Source organism: Neolamprologus multifasciatus, chromosome 19, assembly GCF_963576455.1.
Source record: "Neolamprologus multifasciatus chromosome 19, fNeoMul1.2, whole genome shotgun sequence".
NCBI classification, from domain to species: Eukaryota; Metazoa; Chordata; class Actinopteri; order Cichliformes; family Cichlidae; genus Neolamprologus; species Neolamprologus multifasciatus.
Genome location: NC_140457.1, coordinates 16,039,571 through 16,061,282, shown reverse-complemented (window position 1 = coordinate 16,061,282; position 21,712 = coordinate 16,039,571). Strand labels below are relative to the sequence as shown.

The 21,712-nt window shown below is 43.1% G+C and overlaps 2 protein-coding genes across 3 annotated transcripts in view; one reads left to right on the top strand and one right to left on the bottom strand.

Annotated features, from left to right (window-relative positions):
- Window positions 1–1,623: 1,623 nt before the first annotated feature.
- Window positions 1,624–7,044, top strand: cldn23l (claudin 23-like). The gene is made up of 3 exons (XM_085142549.1): window positions 1,624–1,875; window positions 3,427–3,479; window positions 3,744–7,044. The coding sequence occupies exon 3, from the start codon at window positions 3,901–3,903 to the stop codon at window positions 4,642–4,644; it is 744 nt and encodes a 247-aa protein (XP_084998675.1). The 5' UTR covers window positions 1,624–1,875; window positions 3,427–3,479; window positions 3,744–3,900; the 3' UTR covers window positions 4,645–7,044.
- The window catches only part of cnksr1 (connector enhancer of kinase suppressor of Ras 1), a 31,127-nt gene continuing 16,030 nt past the window's right edge, over window positions 6,616–21,712 (bottom strand). Inside the window, exons 8-21 of one of the 2 annotated variants that reach the window (XM_085142539.1) lie at window positions 20,087–20,155; window positions 19,797–19,922; window positions 14,629–14,732; window positions 12,775–12,911; window positions 12,415–12,542; window positions 12,260–12,293; window positions 11,150–11,325; window positions 10,915–10,988; window positions 10,566–10,637; window positions 10,045–10,115; window positions 9,642–9,712; window positions 9,458–9,545; window positions 9,035–9,219; window positions 6,616–7,543 (exon numbers count right to left, since the gene is read on the bottom strand). In XM_085142539.1, coding sequence (XP_084998665.1) covers window positions 7,103–7,543; window positions 9,035–9,219; window positions 9,458–9,545; window positions 9,642–9,712; window positions 10,045–10,115; window positions 10,566–10,637; window positions 10,915–10,988; window positions 11,150–11,325; window positions 12,260–12,293; window positions 12,415–12,542; window positions 12,775–12,911; window positions 14,629–14,732; window positions 19,797–19,922; window positions 20,087–20,155 — 1,776 coding nt within the window. In that variant the 3' untranslated portion in view covers window positions 6,616–7,102. The remainder of the gene's footprint in view (window positions 7,544–9,034; window positions 9,220–9,457; window positions 9,546–9,641; window positions 9,713–10,044; window positions 10,116–10,565; window positions 10,638–10,914; window positions 10,989–11,149; window positions 11,326–12,259; window positions 12,294–12,414; window positions 12,543–12,774; window positions 12,912–14,628; window positions 14,733–19,796; window positions 19,923–20,086; window positions 20,156–21,712) is intronic. The other variant, XM_085142540.1, reaches the window with a different exon arrangement.

Genomic DNA, 21,712 nt, shown 5'->3' with positions numbered 1-21,712 from the left:
ACAAGACTCTATGCAGTCCTGTCAAAAAATGAAGTATTCTCTAATTGCCTCCATAGGAATTAAGAGGTTAAGTAGCAGCAAGGTGCTGCTTTGTTTTAATTGATCATCAGGAAGTGTGAGAACCTCTGTGAAAGCAGATGTTTTGGTGGTTTGCTGGACCAGAAGATTCAGGTGTGTGTTAACACATTGCAACAATGTTCTCAGGGATGGATGTCTTTGCAAATTCACCCAAAAGTCAGGTCTTCCAATGCAAAAAAAAAAATACATGTTGCATATGAACAACAAGTTGTCTGGATCAAAGTCCTTAGGGATGGAGATGTGAAAGCATGATAAACAGAGGCAGGAAGCACATACCAACCGTCCAACAGTAGAGCACAGTGGAGGTATGAAGAATTGTTTCGCAATTGTTTAACAGCCTTTTACTCGGACCTAGGCATCTTGGAGTCTATACTAGAATCAAGTATGTGGTCATCGGCCCAACAGCTAATTTTAAAGCTAAAAATGGGTCATACAACATGACAGTGATCTCAGGAACAACAGAATGTCTGGACCTCAACCCAATTGAAATGCTGTGGCAGGACCTTGAGAGTAAAGGTCATACAGAAAGCAATGTTGCTGTATGTGCTTCTGTCAATTAACAATCATTGGATGTACTTTTTTCACACAAGCTGAAAGGGTTATAGATCTGGCATGTGACAAACTTCTTTGTCCTGAGGCTTTATTGGGGTTGCAGCTGTATGCATCTCTTTTTGACATTAAAACTCTAACAATCAACTTTCAGTTATAAGACATTTCTAGGTTTGTAGTAGTTTCCATCATACAGTATTTCTCCAATGCATCTCCACAAACTGTGACTTTTTAGTGGCTCACACCTTTCCATGTTCAAAGTGTATCCAGCCAAAGACACCTACAGGTTAAACTACCCTTTGACTACTATGACTGCCTTCTCTTCCCCTTTGCAGTGTCTGTCTTGCAGTGTTTACTTCATGTTTCAGCCAATCAAAATGTGGCATGAAGGAAAAAGGATAAAAATGCTCTGCAGTCCCACATAAATTGGGACACTTGCCAGTGAGGGAGTGATTGTGCAAGCTTGTGTCCCTATGTCTGTGTTTTCAAAATAAAACAGGTAAAAAGGCAAACAATAAGCAGTCAGATTTTGATTTTCGAACACCTCTATGTGGTCGAAAACAGGCAGATTGAAGTGTTGGTATTACTCAGAAAGCTCCCCACATTCCCTACTTGGCAACAGCGACAGGGAAAAGCAGGGAGGGACTGTCCTAGATATAACATAGACATCAGCAAGTCAAAGAGAGAAACACATCCAGAGAGAAAGTGGGATAGCGGGGAAGAGAAGCAGACAGCTAAGGAAGCAGCCAGGGGGGAAAAAAAGAGGATGGGGCAGACACAAGGACACAGACATGAAGACAGAGGAAATTATTGCAGAGGCAAGTGGAGAAATTTTTAAAGCAAGGGCAGATGAGAAGAAAGAGGGAGAAAGAACAATAAAGAAGTCGTTGCACCATCTGCTCCCACAGAGAGAAACATGTTAGCCATTCAGACGACAGCAGGGAGGCAGCCAGCGATCTGCAGTGAGATACAAACAACCCCTCCTGAATGGTAGGTGACTGTTACTTCATGGACTGTGTCGGTGTGCGTGCATGTGTTTGTATTTGCTCCAAATACGCCTTCATGAGGGAAAATGCTATTAAAAATGTACTGCATGCTTTGAATATTTTGGCTCATGACTGACCTCTTTATGTCTTTCTTTTCTGCATCAAACCTAATCAAGCACCTCAGGGAGCTGCACTGCATTTACAGTCATTACAGTGGCAGTAATCAATGGACTTGGCAATGCGACAGCTGCAAGAGTAACAAGTGTGTATAGAACATAATTCATACCTAAGTGAGACTTTGTGGTGCACATGAAAGCCCTCACAGGTGGCTCAGAGCTTTGATTCTTGTCTCTGTCATCTTCTATGTTTTTTATGTCACTAAAGTCAAGCAGGTGATATTTGTGTTTATGAAGCTACAATCCTATCCTGTGTCCCGCATCCAGACATGCATTCTCATGCAAAATTCTACAATTGTCTCTGCACATTTAAAACAATATTTTTCTTGTACGTTCTGTCCTTTCCTGCACACTGCTGCTTCTTTGCAAAGTGTAATCTCCAATTAAATTAAAGAGGAACAAGACTGACTCAGTCACGCTATATGTCATCAGCTCCTAAGCGACATTGCTGGAAGTAATATCTCGCCATCAATTACAGCTCAGATTTACAAATGTGATTGCTGTTGGATCAATATCTTCCTGTAATTTGTAATTAATAATGAAAAGATTAAACAATTAATGATGGATAAGAATCTGTGTAATATCTAATATGTTAAACTATAGTTGCACTTTTTTTTTACTTTTTAAATGTTTGCATTCTTATATGTACAGCTCACTAACAGCTTGCATGTTTTGTGACATTTTATCATCATGTGCCTTAGATAAAAAAGACTTTTCTTTGTTATATACTTTTTTGTGTAAACACATTTCGCTTGCTATAATAATTTTCTGTGTGAGGCATAAACCCATGTGGAAATGAAATGAGAAAAGAACCTGCAAATGTTTATGCTGTATATTTAACATAATGTTACTTAGAAAGTTAGAAAAGTACTATTTAGTTTCCATATGGGAAGCCTCTCCCTTTTATACAGCTTATTATTATTATTATTATTATTATTATTATTATTATTATTATTATTATTATTATTATTATTATTATAAGAAACAGCCTCAACATTTCTAGTCGTCCTCCTTTGCAAAAACACAGTGAGCTACGTCTTGCAGCTTTGTCATCATAACATCTTTGCAGACGTTGTTTGTTTAACAGAGATGTCCGGCTTGTTTGTCTGCATGATTCACTTACGTCTTCACTCTGTCCTCTTCTCCTGGGACATTCTTTCCTGTTCTGTCTGAGACTCACTCTGCATTCAAACAGTGGCCTGACATAATTACTAACCCGACTGAATTCTACCAAGGTCACAGCTGGCCATCAATCCTCAAACATTAAAAAAAATAGTGGCACACTCATCACACACACACGTACGCACACACTAAACTCAAGTATGCCAACATTTGTACCATTTGTACACATGAGATCATCACATCTTGTGCAGAGAGAAGTCTTGTGATAAACACAACCGCACACGCATACTGCCACGTTGAGCCTGGCCAGATTATTGTTTCCTAGCAACAGAGGCAGCCATCGACTGCTCTGGGTTTTTGTGTGTGTGTTTTTTTCCCTGTCCAGCGCAGGAGCAGTGAAGCCAAACCTCCTTCTGCTTTCTCCGTCTGCTCGTGCACTTGTGTTTACTCCACTTCAGCTCTGCCTCTGCTTTTCTCTGTCTCTCATCATCACATTGACCTTCTCTTTCACTCAGGCAGTCAGAATGAAGAGCCTGCAGATTAAACACAGGAGACTTTCGTTTAAGAGGTACTGGACAAGCTTTTTTCTTATTTTATCGTGTTAAATCTTTAATGCTGTGATTGTTGTAGTGACTGTCTTTGCACTTGCCACAGTTATATGTATAGCTCTCTAAAGCTCTCTGTGTTTCTTGTCAGAAAGTGGAGGAGATGTTTGTGACACAAACTGATTTTGTTTTAAACACAGGATTTTATCTAACTGTTCTTCTTCTTCTTCTTCTTCTTCTTCTTCTTCTTCTTCTTCTTCTTCTTCTTCTTCTTCTTCTTCTTTTAGAGCAGAGTAAACCATGCCAAGATTTGACCAGCAGGCGATGTCTCTGTCTGGAGAAACAACCACTGTTATTTGTCTTTTGTAAAATATTTGTAGCATACTGAACACTGCTACTGTACTATTTTTTATTCCTGACAAGCTGGATTTGTGAGAACAAAAGATGCACACTCCAGCCTCCATGGTGATGGGGATCGTTTTTGCCCCCTTGGGTTTGGTCCTAGTCTTCACTGCTGCCATCACCCCACAGTGGAGAGAGGGACAGGCACGTTTGGGAATGGCAGGACCGGGAAGTCTGCTCCGGTCAGGAACAAAAGGTCATGGGACCAGGTCCAGTTCAGTGGAGGCACTGATCTTGTTGCGCTCTGATGGACTATGGGAGAGCTGCCTGCAGGTGGAGCGCTCTGACTTGAGGCAGTGCTGGCCTGTGGCTGGTCCATATCAGAGAGACCCCAGAGTTCGTCTGGCACAGGGTTTGGTGCTAACTTCCTTGTTCCTGTGCGGCACTGGCATTGTCCTGGCTTGCATCGGGGTCCGGTGCTGGGCAGATCTCCCTCTGAGAGGTGTAGCAGCCTCAGGAGGACTTCTGGTGGTGACAGCAGGGCTGCTGAGCCTGACTGCGTTAGGGGTTTACACCCACAACCTTAAAAGACTCGGGATGGATCCAAGTCAAAGGATTCATAACCCACGGTACCCACACCTCAACTTGCATCCAGCTGGCTCACTTTACTTTGGGTGGCTGGGTTCGTGTCTACAGGTGTTGGGAGGCGCCGCTTTGCTTTTCAGTTTCAAACGACCACGATGCCCAACCTGCCCATCTAGGCATGAGCTATCTGTTTCTCCCTGCCACTCATGTCCAGAAATGACCAACAAGCCTGACATGGATGTATATGAAGTTAGTTGTTAGAAGCTTGTCCAACATTTTAAACTTTAAGAAAGCGTGGACAGAAAAGAGAAGGAAAAAAAAAGCATTAAGGGCACTTTCTAAACCCATTTTTATCTTTTCAGTGTGTAGCTTATGTAATGAAAAGTCATAAATTCATAAATGACTGTGGACTACCAGACATTACTGCTTAGTAATGAACTGTCATGCAGGTTTAAACATAATGGATGTAGCTCTCCTTTAACACAGGAACAAACATGATCTGGGGGTGTAAATAAAAACAAATGGATGAATGTCACGTTAGAAAAAGATTCAACATCACGCTGCCTTTAAATGCAACATGTGGTGAAATACGATTGAAGTATTGCTTTGTGTTGCCTTTACGTCGTAGCCATGCATTTGTACTGTTAAGAAGAAAATTGTCTGAACAGAACTGTGAATCATAGATGATGCCAGCAGAAGCCTAAAAAAATAGCTTAGATTCTTAAGATCATCACACTCGGTTTCATCTGTATTAAGCTGGTTGTTAACAGAAAAAAAAGATTTACATTTATATGTGATATCCTGTTTTGTTGATGAATTTGCTGCTCTTGAGCACAGGAGGAGCTTTCACTCGGTAACATTATATTTCTGGAATAAGATGAGCACTACGAATATTAAAGAAGGCGTCACAGGAGGATATACAAAAGGGTATTTTCTATTCCTTGCGAATGACTTTTGTTTGTGTTGTCATTTCGTGCTCATATTTGTTGCACTAAATAAAAAACTATTTATCACAATCTGTTGCATTTATTTATTTATTACTTTTCAGATTAGGTAGGTTATGCTGCAATGAAGAAAAAAGAAATCAGGAAATAGGAGCACATGCACTTATGAAGATAACTTTGGAAGCTAAATACATTTACATGTTTAATATGGAAATAAATTCACATTATTTGTCTTAAGACGAGGCCGAGAGCCAGAGTGATCATCTCACATATTGTACGGCAGACAAGTTCACTGCATTTAAACCAAGCAACATTATGTGAATAGATGTTAGATGTGAATGCTGCCTGGAGCCACGTGGAGAAATTGCAATCCGATGTGAGAATAACCAATTCAATCGCTTCAGCTGGCAACAAACAACCTCAGGAGAGGAGAGAAATTCACATCATGGTTGAGAACGCAGGTCTTTGAGACCCGCTCGCACAGAACAAGTAGCTCATAAATAAACATTTTATCTACTTAGTAGTGAACGTCAGTGGACGGCTTAAAAGAGGTCTCAGACACAGAGGAGGGTGTAAGGAGCCTCCTCAGGGTGAAATTCATGCACTGAAGACAGACACACACATTTAGAAACACAGACACACTACTTTACCAAGTCTGGGCAGTTATCTCCCACTCAGTTGCGGGAAATCACAAAACATCACAACACTCTTCAGTGATCGTTACACTCTCGTTTTTTTAATTGAGCAAGTGAAGGTTACAGTTTAAAGCAGCAGGGTCACATGGGATGTCTTAGTATTCAGGAAGACATCATCTGTCTTAGTGCATTTACAGCAGATCCAGGCAAAAGGTAATCGAGAACCTCGGCTGTCACGCAGCTCTTCTTTATTTTCCTAGGATCTAGGAACTGGTGTCCAAATTTTGGGTTGTCTAGACCACAATACTAAATTTTGCTCTACAAGGGCTGGATATCCATGAGGATATTATACTGCCACTGTTATACTGAAATTGAAAACGATTGACCTCATAGGTGCATATCAGGCCCTTGAAGAGCAAAATCAGATAAAAAGATATTTCTTTGTTTTTACATTCAACAGGTCTCAATCAGCCCAAATAGCAAAGAGAAATTAAAAATGCATGCCATGAAAGAGTTCAGGTCTTAGGAGGTTTAAGTTCATTAAATATATAATTTTTGGTGAAAGGTTCTCATTAAGGTCATGAAGGGAGTTTGAAAAGGACTTACCCAGACGAGCAATAGCAGTGTTTCTGGAGTAAAAGTTGTGTACAAAATTATTCACATGGACCTTTATTAAGGTAATGTCAATAAACAAATACATAGAGTATTTATAGTAAAACTGTACATACATATCACATTGCAAAAGGTACAACTTATATCACAAGTTCCAAGCAAAGTCATACTTGATGGTATTTTTAACCACAGAAGAAGAAGAATGATAATTTTAAAATTATATAAATATATACCAAACTAAGACTGTGACACTTGGTAATTTCATGTTCTCTTTGCTGTTGTAAACTCGTCATTTATCGAAATTTGTTTCCTAAACAAAAAGACAAACAAGTATGTACTGATGTATTTCACTGACATGTTTGATTTAAAAATGTTTGATTTTGTGGCCATTTTTAATACAACTTTTAACTGCTCCTAATGAAAAAAAAACCCCTGTGCGCTGTCTCACATTGTTGCATGAAGAAAAGCTTTCATTTGTCTAACATTATTAACTGTTATTAAACAGAGCAACTTTGAACTGGTGTGGCTTTAAATGAAGAAGTAGCTCTCTGAAGTGTCTCCACTTTGTGCCATTTCACTCAGCTGTTTGTTTATTGAATCCTGGAGCGAGCCGAGAGAGAGTTCTAATTCTGGGCTGCTGTCTGTGCTCGGAGACGCTTGTGACATCTCCAGAAGAACGTCAGATGGCTCTGCATCGACTAACTGCTCCCCATCGCTAAGGCTTAGTCTATATGCGCCTTCTGCCTCTGCGGCGGCTGTTTCCTTGGCAACAGTTTCTAGGGCAACCTCCTCAGTGGGCGTGACCTGCTCAGGTGCACGGTCCCCTGCTTTGGAGGCCTTGAGCGAGACCAGTTTCTCGATTTCCTTGAACAGCTCCTCATTGTTCTTCTTCCACTGACGGTACTTTGAAGGTGTCAGATCGGAGTCGCCCAGGATCTTGTTGATCTGCTGCAACTCCGCTTCTTTGGCCTGTGGAGAAAAAGCAATTCCAGTCAGCGACCATGCAGATGAATTTTAATATCACCCTCTGACCATTTGAACACAAAAACCTTTCTGAGCAAGACAGTTTCTTGATAAAGTTTCATTCATGCCTCATTTCATAAAACTTGCACAAACACTTTACTTAATCAAGGAGTCTCTGTATGCGCATATATGCAATGTTCTTTTCCTATATTTAGATTTCTGCAGTGAATATTTGCATAGCCAACGCATAAGTGGCCAACACTGCTATGTCTCAGTTACCTTGTGGTTATGTGGACAGTTTTACATGAAGTGCCAGCCACAATAGAAATAAATAAAATGATGGGACTTTTTTCCCCTCCTGGGTTCCCACTCTTTCATTTAAAAACTGAAACAACAGCAGGAAATGAACATGAGATGCGTAGTTACATTTCCAGGGAAGTGCACGTCAGGTTATGGCGTAGGGTTTCAGAGAGGTTTACAGTTACAATCTACCTACGGCACAGACTTACTAGAAGTATAAATCACCTGTGATACTGAGCATGAACAGTATTGAATTTGAAGGTGTTTGGATGAGACTTTCTCATTTCACAATATGTGAGGCGTTTAAGGAATATCTGTCATATATACACCATCACCGCCGAGTGAATTTCAAGCTGTGGGAAACAGTGCGTTGCAGTTTTAGATAGGAGTGGTTTTACCCATGTCTTCCATGTTCCCTACGGCCAAAGCGAGTTACTAATAAAAGCTGAGTTTTTAATTTTGTTATATAGCTCCTGCCAGAGCAACTTTCGAAAATTAAGATGCTTGGTTAATTCACCAGCTGAGCCATTTGCCATGCACTCAGTGATAAATGTACCTGCTACTGTCACGGCTGCAGCAGCAGTCATGTGGTGTTGTGAGAAAGGACCCGAAATGTGGGCACTGGCTGTGATGCAAAGGAGCTTCATTTTGGAAGGTGAAAACAACAAAAGCGAGAACAGAACTAAAGATAAACCTAAACTGGGAAAATTAGAAAGAAACAAAACCCGAAACCATTACTCACAGAATGACACGCAGGGTAAAAAACACAGAGATTCCCCAAATAACACAGAAAGAGCGACAATGAACACGGATAAAACCACACTATATAAACACACAAGGGAATGACACACCAGAGGAGGACACAGCTGAACCTAATTAGACATGAGAGACACAGACCTTCAAAGTAAAACAGGAAATTTACAAACTGTTTTACAAACACAAACTCAGGAACACAAACAGAGCACTAGGGGAGGACACGGATAGATATAACAAAACACTAAACACAAGAACCAAAACTCTAAGCATTAACAAAGACATATCAAGAAATCAAAGATCAATAATACAAAACAGAAAACACTGGGTTACTGACCCAGGACCATCACAGTTTTGTGTATCAGTTGCTGGAGTTAATGCTGAATCGCATGGCTTTCCATGTAGACACAAGGAAAGGTAAGACTGGATAAGACCTTTCCTCACCTTTAGAGTGCTTTGCAGAGCTCGGAGCGTGAGTGCCTTTTCATTGATGACGGGATTTTTGTTGCGCCGAATGAATGACTTCCTGAAGTGGTCGTGCGTGAACGGCTGCTCGTGGCCGATCAGAGAAACTCCCCCTTCCTTTAGATTGTTTATCATCATGCCCATCTCATCTACTTGACCAGGTTCTAACAGAAGTGAGGAAACACACAGGAAAAAACACAGTCACACAGTTGTTGTGAACCACCTATCCAAAACAGGATTAAAGGTGAGTAAACAACACAATTAATCTTATTTACTCTCTCAGAGAATATTAAAACTTAATGAGTCTTAAAATATTAACACTCATTACGCTGTGATTAAAGACATTTTTTATTACTGAGAGAACAAGAGAGCAAGAGAGAGGCAGTGTGACATAACAAATACCTGTTCCTTTGCTGCCCTCTGTTGTAGGTCTGGGTAATGGCGCCCTGTTCTTACCCTTGGGGAGAGGTAGGGTGCTGGACTGTACCTTCTGAGAAAGACAATCAAGATAAATATGAAATGAATGTAATCTGGATGTGTATGTGCATGCTTTAAGGATTATTTGTGCAATATATAACTCTCTTACCGAGCTAACCTTGTTTTTCCTGCGGGTTGAAGGAGATGATTCGCTCTCTGATTCAGTTTCACTGTAACACTCTGTTTATAAATGAACACAGCTGTCAATGTAATGCCATTACCTAAAATGTGACGCATCATGACTGCCATTTGTAAATGGGCAAAGCTACAGTAATTAACAATAATGCTCTGTGTTACTAGATAATTATGAGACAACAATTAACTTTTTTGCTCTTATTTTTTATGGCGAAAATATCATTATATCTACCATTTATTTGCTCAAGCAGGACACATCACGATGCATTATTGCTAATGCCATAGGAAATATATGGGAAAACACGAATTGTATTGTGCACATACAATTAAGTGATTTAGAGTAAAAATTTAAAAGCATAAGAGAAATCTTTCCACACCTTCCTCATTATCTGGGCCTTTGTTGAACTTCTTGTGTTTCTGTATGGCTGTAATCAGACAGTTTATCCATCTGATGAAAAAAAAGGGGATAAGCTATGTCACCAATATTCATACACATTTACCTGAACACTTTATTATTAAGTACTGTACTGGTCTGTGTCCAGGTTCACAGCACTCACAACTGGCCTCCAACAGTCACCTGATCTCAATTCAATAGAGCACCTTTGGGATGTAAAAGGTAAAAGGGAGTCCAGCTTGATAGTTGCAGCATCTCTCTAATAAAGTGTCTAGTGAGAGTATGTTGAGGATAACATCTTTAAACAATGCATAACAGTCTCACTAGAGAAGCCTGAAAAAAGCAACCAGCAGGGGGCAGTGAACACCACCACCTGTTACAACTTTACCACCTCTAACATAGACTGTTAGCAAAAGGAATGAATGACTGCATTGTGTTCGAGCTACTGCCCGACACAACCAGCCGATTGTGACATTGTTATATCATTATACAGTGTGAACTTACTTGCTCATGTCATTGACATTGTCCGCAGCGAAAATAAAGTTCTGAAATTTCGGGTGGCACATTTGGAATACGCTGGTAGGGAGAAAACAGAGAAAAGGAGCGGGGGTGTCACAAACATGAAGACCTAAATATGCAGAAACACATATTCACTTGAGAAATTCTTATTTGCGTTCTCTTCTGTAAGTACCAATGAGACTGCTTTACACCTTTTCTTTAAGAAATTGCACAGTTTCCTGCATAAAGATAAGACAAATGCTCCACTGTGTGCATACATAATATAATTGCTGCATTAAACCATGGCTTTCCATTATGGCACCATTATGTGACTCATCACTGGAATCACTCTTACTATTTTCTCTTGTGCTCTCCGGCGCTTTCTATGCCATAGCTGGATATATTGAGAAACCCCTCTGCCTTCTCCTCCTGAAATACAATTGAAGAGAATTAGACATACTGACAATTAGATGAATGCAAAATATTTTGATAGTTAATACTGCATGTGGCACTAACTCAGATAGATCATGTGCTTTAGGTATTATATGAACTAACAGCGATGACGACCTTTTTCTTGATTTTTTGCTCACCTGTTGACTCTTGTACCAGTAAATGTGAGGCCCGTTAAGCACGAACCAGAACCGTTGCCACTTCTGTGCAATGAAGACACTGCTCTCCTTTCTTTTCTTCCAGAGCCAACCGTCGCAGTCGGGGTGACTCAAGTCACGGCAGGACACACGACGCCGGCTCATAGCCGTCGTCTTTCCTGAAAGACAAATAAGGAAGAGAAGGGAGATAAGGATCATGATAAGTGAACTCAATTTTTGGGGATTTCTTGGGTTTTTTTGGGCTTTTGCGATGTCTCCAGTATTAGATCCTTTTAAATCCATTCCAGGAAATATAAAAGCACAGAAAATTTACTATTTAATATTTAAGTTGAAGCAGTTTTTATTTTGGGGAAATTCGACTTGATCTTTCCTTGCAATTCCAAGCACTGAATTCATGTTATTCTTTCCTGCTACATTATTGCCACAGCAACTGAGCCCTCCTAATCTCTGTATCACACAGCTGAGTTGTCTTAGTATCACCCATAAAGCTTCCAACAAACTCACATCGCTTCTCACATTTGAAACTGTGTTACACAGTTCACTAACTGCTTAACCTTACATACTGTTCCCATCAGGTTTTCCAGTAACCTTTGCAGGACAAGTTTCCGGCACTCTACAGGTTTTCAGTGGAATAAATCATCCTCAGTCAGGATTTTTTTGTTAAAGAATCATTATATTTTACCTCTTGTTTCTGTTTAGGCATGTATTTCTTGGCTATTTATCTCTTCTTTCTTTTGTAATGCTTTTGCTATTTTCATTGTTTTTATTTAGTCTTAGTTGTGTTTTGGACATGCTTATCATTCTGTGACCATTTCATGTGGCACAAAATGGCAACAACAGTTGCCTCGAGCCACTTTATATTGTGAGCTTAAGAAACTATAATAATAATAGAGAGAAAAACACAGTAATTAGATGGCCCTTTGTTAGCATGTGGTTGACGACAGATTTGCTGTGCTCCTGGTCTTACAGACACTCTTCTATAAGCCACAGCTTATAGAGTTATAGAGTTATCAGTTTGGCGCTGATTTTGGCATTACAAAAACACTCCAGTGTTTTGTTTATTTTATTGTCCTGTGATAAAGAAAATCATACCTTTAGTGGAGGTCTTCTTACCATCCTTGTTCCCCTGAAAAGATAATCAGACAGCGATCACTCAGTGTTTAAAAGCTTACTTTAATTAAATCACCATTAATTGCCTGGATTGTAACAAAAACAACTGTTAGTGAATGTTCTCAATTTCCCCTCACCGTGTGTCCCACCATATCAGGGCAGGAACTGATGCTAGCTCTGTCCTGTTTGGTTCTTGCAGGCGAGGGCGAGCGGTCTCTCAGGCGATTTAGTGAGAGCCTTGAACCTCTCAAGCTCTCTGACCCTGCTGGGAAACAGAATGAAGTTTCTAAATAAACCCACATCTTTGCGCTTCAGTTACATTGTGGTTTCTGTGCAGAAGGTCAAATGATAGTGAAACTATTACAGTGTGGCATGCCGTGATAATACACTTTGTGTGTTGTAATCGACAGTTTAAAATCCTTCTGAAAAGAAAAACACAAAGTAACTAAAATATAATCAGTTATAAGAAAAGGTAAAATCTTGCAAATTTGTCTTACCTGGTGCCAAAAGCGCCCCCTGTCGGCTTTGATATGAAGTGAGGCTCAGATTTTCCTCAAGCTCCTTGACTGAGGATATTTCAGATTCTTCCTGTCCCATGGGCTGCTGTTGCACCTCTGGCCCCTGAACAGCTCGTCTGTAAAAACATATATAGAAATATCAGTCACAGCACTTGGGTTCCACTGATGCAGCATCTGGTATTATAAAATTAAAAGTCCAAATGCATGACGGCTTACAGAAAACAAACATTGCGCAAAGAATGAGCAGCGAGGAAATTACATAAACATGTTGCAAAAATACAGATTTTTATCTTACTTTATATTCACAGTTGCCACATGTGGCTGATATAAAGTGAAACCTCTAGCTGGAAAACACTAACAGCACATTACAAAACTACAAGTCCTTAAAAAGAGTAATTTAAAGAGAAAAAATATGACTTTATTTGCCAGTTTCTCCTTTTTTTCTTAAAATGTAGCTGTTGTATATTAGAATGTGTCAGAATTATTTACAACCACAAGGCACCATCACCGCCCACTCCATCCATTTGCTAGAGTCCGCCTGCTCTTCATCAGCTCTCGCTGTCCCTGTTTGCCTCTTCATCACTCTTTTCCTCCCATCTACTAATTTTTTCCTGCATTTTTTAATCTTTCTCCTCATCTCTTCTTTTTAACTCATTTCCAGTCAGTCGTGTGTTGCGAGCGCGCAGTGGAATTTGTGGCATTTGCAGTGTGACCTCATAGGAAACCTGCCGGGTGCTGGCAGATGAACAAGGTCAAAAGGGTTTCAGGGATGTTCAGCTCTACTGAGCAAATGCTGTGTAACCAGATCAGTAGTCAACTTGTTCTTACTGCTTTTCTCATGCATGTATGCAAACAAAGTGATTGACAATTTTTTTAAAAAAGCAAAAAAGAATATTTAAATTCAGAAAATATTAGACAATTGGCAAAAAAAATATTTTTTTAAAATCTGTTTTAGACGTCTGTCTACAATTTTGCATATTTTATTCAATTTTGCATTGTTTGCATTCTTGTTTATTTATTTTTTTTAATCTTTCATTCTTATTCTCAGGCATTTAGGTGATGTAATGATACCTTTCTTAAAGCATTCTCACTTGTTGGGTTGCTAAATATGGCCAAACTATTTGTGGATTGTGCCTCGGGTGTATGCACAAAACCTTTTCTTTCCATAGACAAAAATCGAGATGTTAATGTTTAAAACATGTTTTCATGTACATCATGTCTGAAAACAAAAGTTTGGATTCTTTATCCTTTTGGGGCCCTGTGCCCTCAGTTGGGGACATTACATTTGACTTTCTACGCCTTAATAAAGTGTTTTAAACTTTGTTGAGCAGTGGTGACTTTATTGTGTTATTGGGTTAAGGTTTTACAATGTGGTGACTCGAACGTTGTTAAGCTGAATAAAACACAAACAAAGCAGGAAAAAACAAAATCGCAATGTTTTTGGTGAGAAAATAATGTGACTAAAAAACAAAACGCAACAAAAACAATGCTGAAGGAAAAAGAGCCACCCGTCTGGGAGCCATTGTTATGCTGCTGACTAATGTTACAGCAATTCTTCTAAGCGATTCCTTTTTAATGTTTACTGAGGGGGCAAATGCACGTGTTCTAAATTGGGGGGTAGAAAGGTTTATATTTCAGGTGGGATTCCATGCATCCCCTCGGAAATCTACATCTATTATTCTAACTTTAAATGGAGCTTGGATTTCTTCTTGATGTTTATTTTAGAGACAAACCCAGGTGCTGCTGTATGGTTTAGAGTATTAAACACAAGTTATTAAGTTCTATCTTATTAAAGGACAAGCAAATGAATGCCCTCAGCTGAAAGACAAGGACCTGACAGATGCTGCCACTCTCTTGAGTAATGAATGCCGTGGACTCTCTTCCTCGTCCTTTTCTTCTTCCTCCTCTGATTTCACCTCCTTGTCCTCTTCTTCTTTCTGAAAACACAACAGCGTGTGAGTGTGCAGGTTGAACTGTCTGCATTTAGGGGTCGGCGGAGGGTTAAGAAGCTGGATGTCACGGTAGACTCTAATTGCAACCTTCTCCTAGGCTCTGCCATCTGCGTGCTCTGTGGCAGACGGCAACGCAAACAAACACACACACACACAGAGACACCGTGTGCACACAACTCTACACACACAGCCGGCGAAGCTCTTGGAAGAAAAGCAGGACATCTTCTGAGGACAATATGGAGTTTATACACTCAGCTGATTCACATCTTTTAAATGTTTTTCTCACCCTATGCCGCCAGCTAGATCTGAGATTAGCACGGTGATGGTCATGAGGGGGGTGTGAAATGCTCACAGTGCGTGCGTGTGTGCGTGCGCGTTTGTATCAGATGCAGTGTGTAATTCAGGGTGGTGTTCAAAGACAAACAACAGTTGGCATAGTGACTACTAAGAGTGCGCAAGTGTTTGTGGAAATAGATCCCAAATGAGGTTAAACGGAAATCAAAGAGGGGATTCTCATAAAAGAATCCCCCTGATATAAAACAATCAGGTTTCTAAGAGAGGATTTGATGCTCAACTCTCACCCCTGGATGTAATTATCCTAAAATGAACACAGACAGCAGACGCTTGAAAGCAGAATATTGCTGCCTTTGAGGTTTCATCTATTTAGCTAGTATGAGCATGACAGAGAGGAGAAAAATGTAATTTATTAAAAATGTTCGAGTCACCGTGAGGGCGTAAAATGTGTCGTATTAAATGCTTGTCAGGGTTCCTGGGTCGGTGACCCAGTGCTTTCCGTTTTGTTCACGTTCAGTTTATTTCGTCACTTCCTGTTTGTTCCTGTGTTAGCTCGTCTCGTGCCGTTAGCCAGATTATGTTCAGCTGTGTACTCACCGGTCTCTCATTATCATCCTCATCAGTCTGTGTATTTAAGTCTTCTGTTTCTATTCGTTCTTTGTCGTGTCATTGATGATGTTTAGGTTATGTTGTTGTTTCCGCCAGTATTCGGTCAGCCAGCCAGCCAGCCAGTCAGTCAGTCCTCCTTCGTTCGTTCATTCATTCAGTCAGTCGTCCAGCCAGCCATGTCCTTCCTCTGTTCTGTGTGTTCATTCCGTCATCAATAAATCACCCAGCTTCACCTACCTGCGAGTCCTGCGTTTGGGTTCCTTCTTCCTCGCCTCCACTCCACAACGCCTGACAGAATGACACGACCCGTGCCACGAAGACACGATTGGGACCCAGCGGACTCGGACCTCAACGAGCGGCAGGTGGCAGCGCTTTACCGTTGGGCAGAGTTGGTCAGGGGAAAACAGCGGCTCTTCGCGGAGCGAGAGCACGTCTTCGAGGGGACTCGCCTGGCTCTGGGCGGGCCTCGGAGACGCCGCGTTCCCCCACCTGCTGCCACACCTGCCCCGGAGCATTTGCCGCGGAGAGCGGACGTTTCATGCCGCGTTTCGGCCGCTCCCTCTCGCGCCGCTCCGCTCCTCGTTCACACACCCGCCGCCTCATTCGCCGGACCTCCACCTTCGCCACGACACCGCGGCTACGCCTCCCACCTCGGCTCAATGGAGGCTACCGCGCCAGAGGCTCAGCTGTTCACCCCGGCCGCTTCCTCTTCCCGGAGAAAGCGGCGCACACGCCGCCATAACACGGACTATTGTCAACAACTCCCGGTGGTGAGTTCCGGTAATTGTTTTCCACCCTCCTCATTCGACACTTCACCCAGATTAACTAAGGGACTCATCTCCGATTCATGGGGAGATTCCCTCCTGGATGATGTAGACTGGGAAGAGTTTTTCTGCTGTGCTCCCGCAAAGACTGTAAATCGTGGTGGCAGAAGAAACAGACCGAACTCTGATAAACCTGCCAGTAGCACACACCCGGTCACCATTTCCACACCCGTCACTCAGCCATTCCCCACCAGCACGGCAGCCCAGATTTGGCCTTCTTCTTCAGCCATTTCACCCCCTCAGATGTCTAGGGCCCGGCCTACACCCACCCCGGTGCCAGCTCCCAGGAGGAAGGCAGCTGCGACGCAGTCTACCTCCACATCCACTCTTGTTTCCCGGGTGGGGGTGACTGGTGTCCAGCCACCTCCCGTGCCTGTCCCAGCGCCCAGGCTGAGGGCAGCCTCAACCCAGCCTGACCTCCCTGGAGGCTTGGAAGAGCTAACCGGCCCACCTACTACTTCACCTCTTCATCCACCTCCTGATCCTACCTTTCACGCCCTCGCACTGTCCCTGGTTAGGCTGGCTGAAGTGTCCCCTGCTCAGGCACCAGCCTTATTAGCCCAGGCCGCAATCTTATCCCCCTCGGTAACTCTGTCATTAGCTCAGCCATTAGCATCGCCAACCTCTGTTCATCCCTTAGCTTCCCCACTCCAGTCAGTTCACTCACCTGCTGTTCAGCTTCCCCACTCCAGTCAGTTCACTCACCTGCTGTTCAGCTTCCACTCCAGTCCCCTGTAGTCCAGTCTCCTCCCGTCCTCCAGTCCCCTGTAGTCCAGTCTCCTCCCGTCCTCCAGTCCCCTGTAGTCCAGTCGCCTCCCGTCCTCCAGTCTGTCCAGTCTGTAGTCCAGTCAGTCCAGTCGCCTCCCGTCCAGTCAGTTCAGTTCCCGGACCTGCAGCCACAGCACCCAGAGCCAGCTGTGAGCCCTCCTGCTTGCCAGCCAGGGGCCTCCGCGCCCGCTGGCCCGGCCGCTCTCCCGCCAGGGGCCTCCGCGCCCGCTGGCCCGGCCGCTCTCCCGCCAGGGGCCTCCGCGCCCGCTGGCCCGGCCGCTCTCCCGCCAGGGGCCTCCGCGCCCGCTGGCCCTGCCTGTCTCCAGCCAGGGGCTTCCGCGCCCGCTGGCCCTAAAGCTGTGGCTCCGTCACCCCCGACTCCCGTGCCGTCACCTGGGCCAGCCTCAGCGCCAGCGTCTGCTTCGCCTGGGCCAGCCTCAGACTCGGACTCAGCTTCAGCGTCTGCTTCGCCTGGTCCAGCCTCAGACTCGGACTCAGCTTCAGCGTCTGCTTCGCCTGGTCCAGCCTCAGACTCGGACTCAGCTTCAGCGTCTGCTTCGCCTGGTCCGGACTCAGCTTCAGCTTCAGCGTCTGCTTCGCCTGGTCCGGACTCAGCTTCAGCGTCTGCTTCGCCTGGTCCGGACTCAGCTTCAGCTTCAGCGTCTGCTTCGCCTGGTCCGGACTCAGCTTCAGCTTCAGCGTCTGCTTCGCCTGGTCCGGACTCAGCTTCAGCTTTAGCGTCTGCTTCGCCTGGTCCGGACTCAGCTTCAGCTTCAGCGTCTGCTTCGCCTGGTCCGGACTCAGCTTCAGCTTCAGCGTCTGCTTCGCCTGGTCCGGACTCAGCTTCAGCTTCAGCGTCTGCTTCGCCTGGTCCGGACTCAGCTTCAGCTTCAGCGTCTGCTTCGCCTGGTCCGGACTCAGCTTCAGCTTCAGCTTCTGCTTCGCCTGGTCCGGCCTCAGCCTCGTCGCCAGCTTCAGCTTCGCCTGGTCCGGCCTCAGCCTCGTCGCCAGCCTCTGCTTCGCCTGGTCCTGCGGCTGCCGCACCGTCGCCCCAGCCACGTTCTGGCCGTCATCGCCGGCGCGGCCGCCCACCGCACCAGCTCAGCGGCCGTCGCCGCCTTCCTCGCGGCCGCCCACCGGACCAGCTCAGCGGCCGCCGCCGTCTTCCTCGCGGCCGCCCGCCTGAACTGTCTCGCCTCGGCCGCCGGCCACGCGGCCGCCCGCCTGAACTGTCTCGCCTCGGCCGCCGGCCACGCGGCCGCCCGCCTGAACTGTCTCGCCTCGGCCGCCGGCCACGCGGCCGCCCGCCTGAACTGTCTCGCCTCGGCCGCCGGCCACGCGGCCGCCCGCCTGAACTGTCTCGCCTCCTGAACTGTCTCGCCTCGGCCGCCGGCCACGCGGCCGCCCGCCTGAACTGTCTCGCCTCGGCCGCCGGCCACGCGGCCGCCCGCCTGAACTGTCTCGCCTCGGCCGCCGGCCACGCGGCCGCCCGCCTGAACTGTTTCGCCTCGGCCGCCGGCCACGTGGCCGCCCGCCTGAACTGTTTGTCTCTCTGTGGACTTCTATTCGTTCTTTGTCGTGTCATTGATGATGTTTAGGTTATGTTGTTGTTTCCGCCAGTATTCGGTCAGCCAGCCAGCCAGCCAGTCAGTCAGTCCTCCTTCGTTCGTTCATTCATTCAGTCAGTCGTCCAGCCAGCCATGTCCTTCCTCTGTTCTGTGTGTTCATTCCGTCATCAATAAATCACCCAGCTTCACCTACCTGCGAGTCCTGCGTTTGGGTTCCTTCTTCCTCGCCTCCACTCCACAACGCCTGACAATGCTGGCATCCAGTGATTATAGATAACCTTTTCTAAGCTTCTGAGAAGATTTGCTACAAAAATGGGAAGGTTTGAGATTTTCCCCATGATATATCTATAGTGTATCCACCATAAATTTCACAGCTTTAATTTTGAGACTACGTGAGGAGAATTAAATCATGACATTTTGTGGGGTTGAGCTTTCTCACGTGTAGCAAACAAATGGCAGGGTCAGACACATTCTCCCTGCTGGAAATACTCTTGTCTCATTTAGGTGAAGTTAGAGCCTGGGTAGAGCGAACAGCTGGCAGGACACGGTGACACTCACTGGCTGTGCATTCACAGGACAATTACCTTCTCTTTTCTCGCAGACGCTCAATCAGACCTCACACAGACTTTGTACCAGAGAGCTTTCAGGGTAAAGACCATTAAAAATATTAGATCCAACTGAGCTGGACATTTGTGTTCTCACATACAGCTCCCGCAGATGTCTAGAGACGTTCAGGGCCACTGTGTGAGTGTGAAAGTAGCTTGAGACGCCATTGTTATAGATTTTGAAGTGTTATTCACAGGCCTTAGTATAATTTTCCTGTGAAGTCTGTTTTCCAAATTATGTGGAAAGTACAAGTATTGTATAATATATAAAAAGGTAAATACATTGGGGCTTTTTTTTAAATTCACTGACTATTTTGAAGAAAGTTTGTGCAGTTTGTGGAGTGAAGAAGTGAGTGGAGGAGGATTTTAATGAGCCCGGACCTGTGTCGAGATGAGCGGAACTGAGTTGTTGCGTCGCACTGATCCAGGGATCTTCTTCAAGACGAGAGTCACCCCACTGGGATTCTCACGCAGCTTCTTCACAAGGTTAACTCTGCTCCAGCCCACCTGAGGCAGCAACACTGATGGTTATTTCACCGTGAAGGTTATTGCATAAGACACTCAGACTTTGCAGGAGGAGAACTGTCTCAGACTAACAGGACCACACACACATATATATATATAGTGCAGAGCATTAGGCCCTTAAGTGCTGTATGTACGGTATCACTCACCACTATTTGATCATTGACTTGGATCACTTCATCTCCAGCCAAGACCTTCACGTAGGCATCAGTAGAGGGCTGCAGAAACAGAGAAAATCAACACAATCAACACATCTATATTTGGGTTTAAACAAACCAGATATAGACCAGAACATGATTTGTTTTTCACAGACAGTGGCATAAATTTGTAATTGGCACTTAAAGTAGTTTGTTTTATTATGTTTTCTTGTTGTGTGATTTTATTCAGCCTTTGGGAGTAGACAGTCGGGAATAGGGAGAGTTCTGTTCTTTGTTTGGATGTTAGATTAGATACAATATAGTATTATATTATATTCTATACTATATTATTATAGTATAGATATTATACAGGTGCAGCGACACATTGTGCATTTCTATTAATACTTGTACTTTTATTACATATTCCCCTATCCCCCTCCCACTTATATATGTAGACTTATATATACGTGTACACCACATATAACATAATAACTTTAAAAAACACATATAAAAATGAAGAAATAAACTGATAAATGCTGAACCCATCTAATTTATATATATATATATATATATATATATATATATATATATATATATATATATATTATAATGCAAAAGTCTTAAGTTTTACAATTCTTCAACACAACCTGAACTCTTGTAATTTCTTTAAGCAGTCTTCTTGAAGGACATTCAAAGCTCATCTTTAGATGTTTGCATGTTTTAATTAACTTTTCACCAATTATTTTGTGAACTTAAAAAAAAAAAATTAATAATAAAGAAATTAAAATAAAATAATAATAAAGAGGTGCTATCTTTACTTTTAGTACTTGTTTATCTTGTAAAAGAAATTGCTGATGAAGCTTTGACGGACCTGTTTATTGAGACTATTGAGAGTTAACTTCTTTCAAAAGGTTTAGTTTTTATTAGAATATCTGTACTAACTTCCTGCATATGTGCCTCCATGCAATAAAAGGCTAAAACGAACATCGAAATGAATAAAAACTCAACAAAAACTAAACATTTTCAAGCAATAAAAACTGAACTGAAACAAGCAATGCAACTCTGGAAACTAAGTCAAAGTGGAATAATAAAAACTAATTAGAAAATACAAAACCATTATAGCTGTGATACACAATCACAGTTGACCTGTTCACCTTATCTCCTTCTCCATACATTTCTAACTTGCATTTATCACTCCATAAAACCGTTGATACTGATGTTCAGTCCAACTCTTGTGTATTATGGTTTACTGTAACGTTGAAAGACCTTCAGAAAACCAGGAGAACCATTGATCAAAACCACTTAATTAGTCTGGCTCCTTGGAAGTAATCTATAAAGTACTGTGAAGTGATCATCTATGTTTATCCTGTAATATGTGTTCAAGTAACCAGACAGAAGATGTATTTATGGTTTCCTATCCTGGTACATTTAATTCAATATGATGTTATCAGTTTGTGAGGAATATTTCAACAAATTTCCATAAAATAATGTTTAAGGGTGAAACAACTAGACAGAAATCTCAATATATGGACAATCCAATAAATTAAATGCATACAGCATCATATCTGTGCAAAAATCAAGCATTGCTCTCTACGACTGAATAAAACTATAAATATTTTATGTGACTGCATTCATAAT

Bases quoted from the DNA above. Each gene is read 5' to 3' on its own strand.
- cldn23l (XM_085142549.1), top strand. From the start codon at position 3,901: ATGCACACTCCAGCCTCCATGGTGATGGGGATCGTTTTTGCCCCCTTG.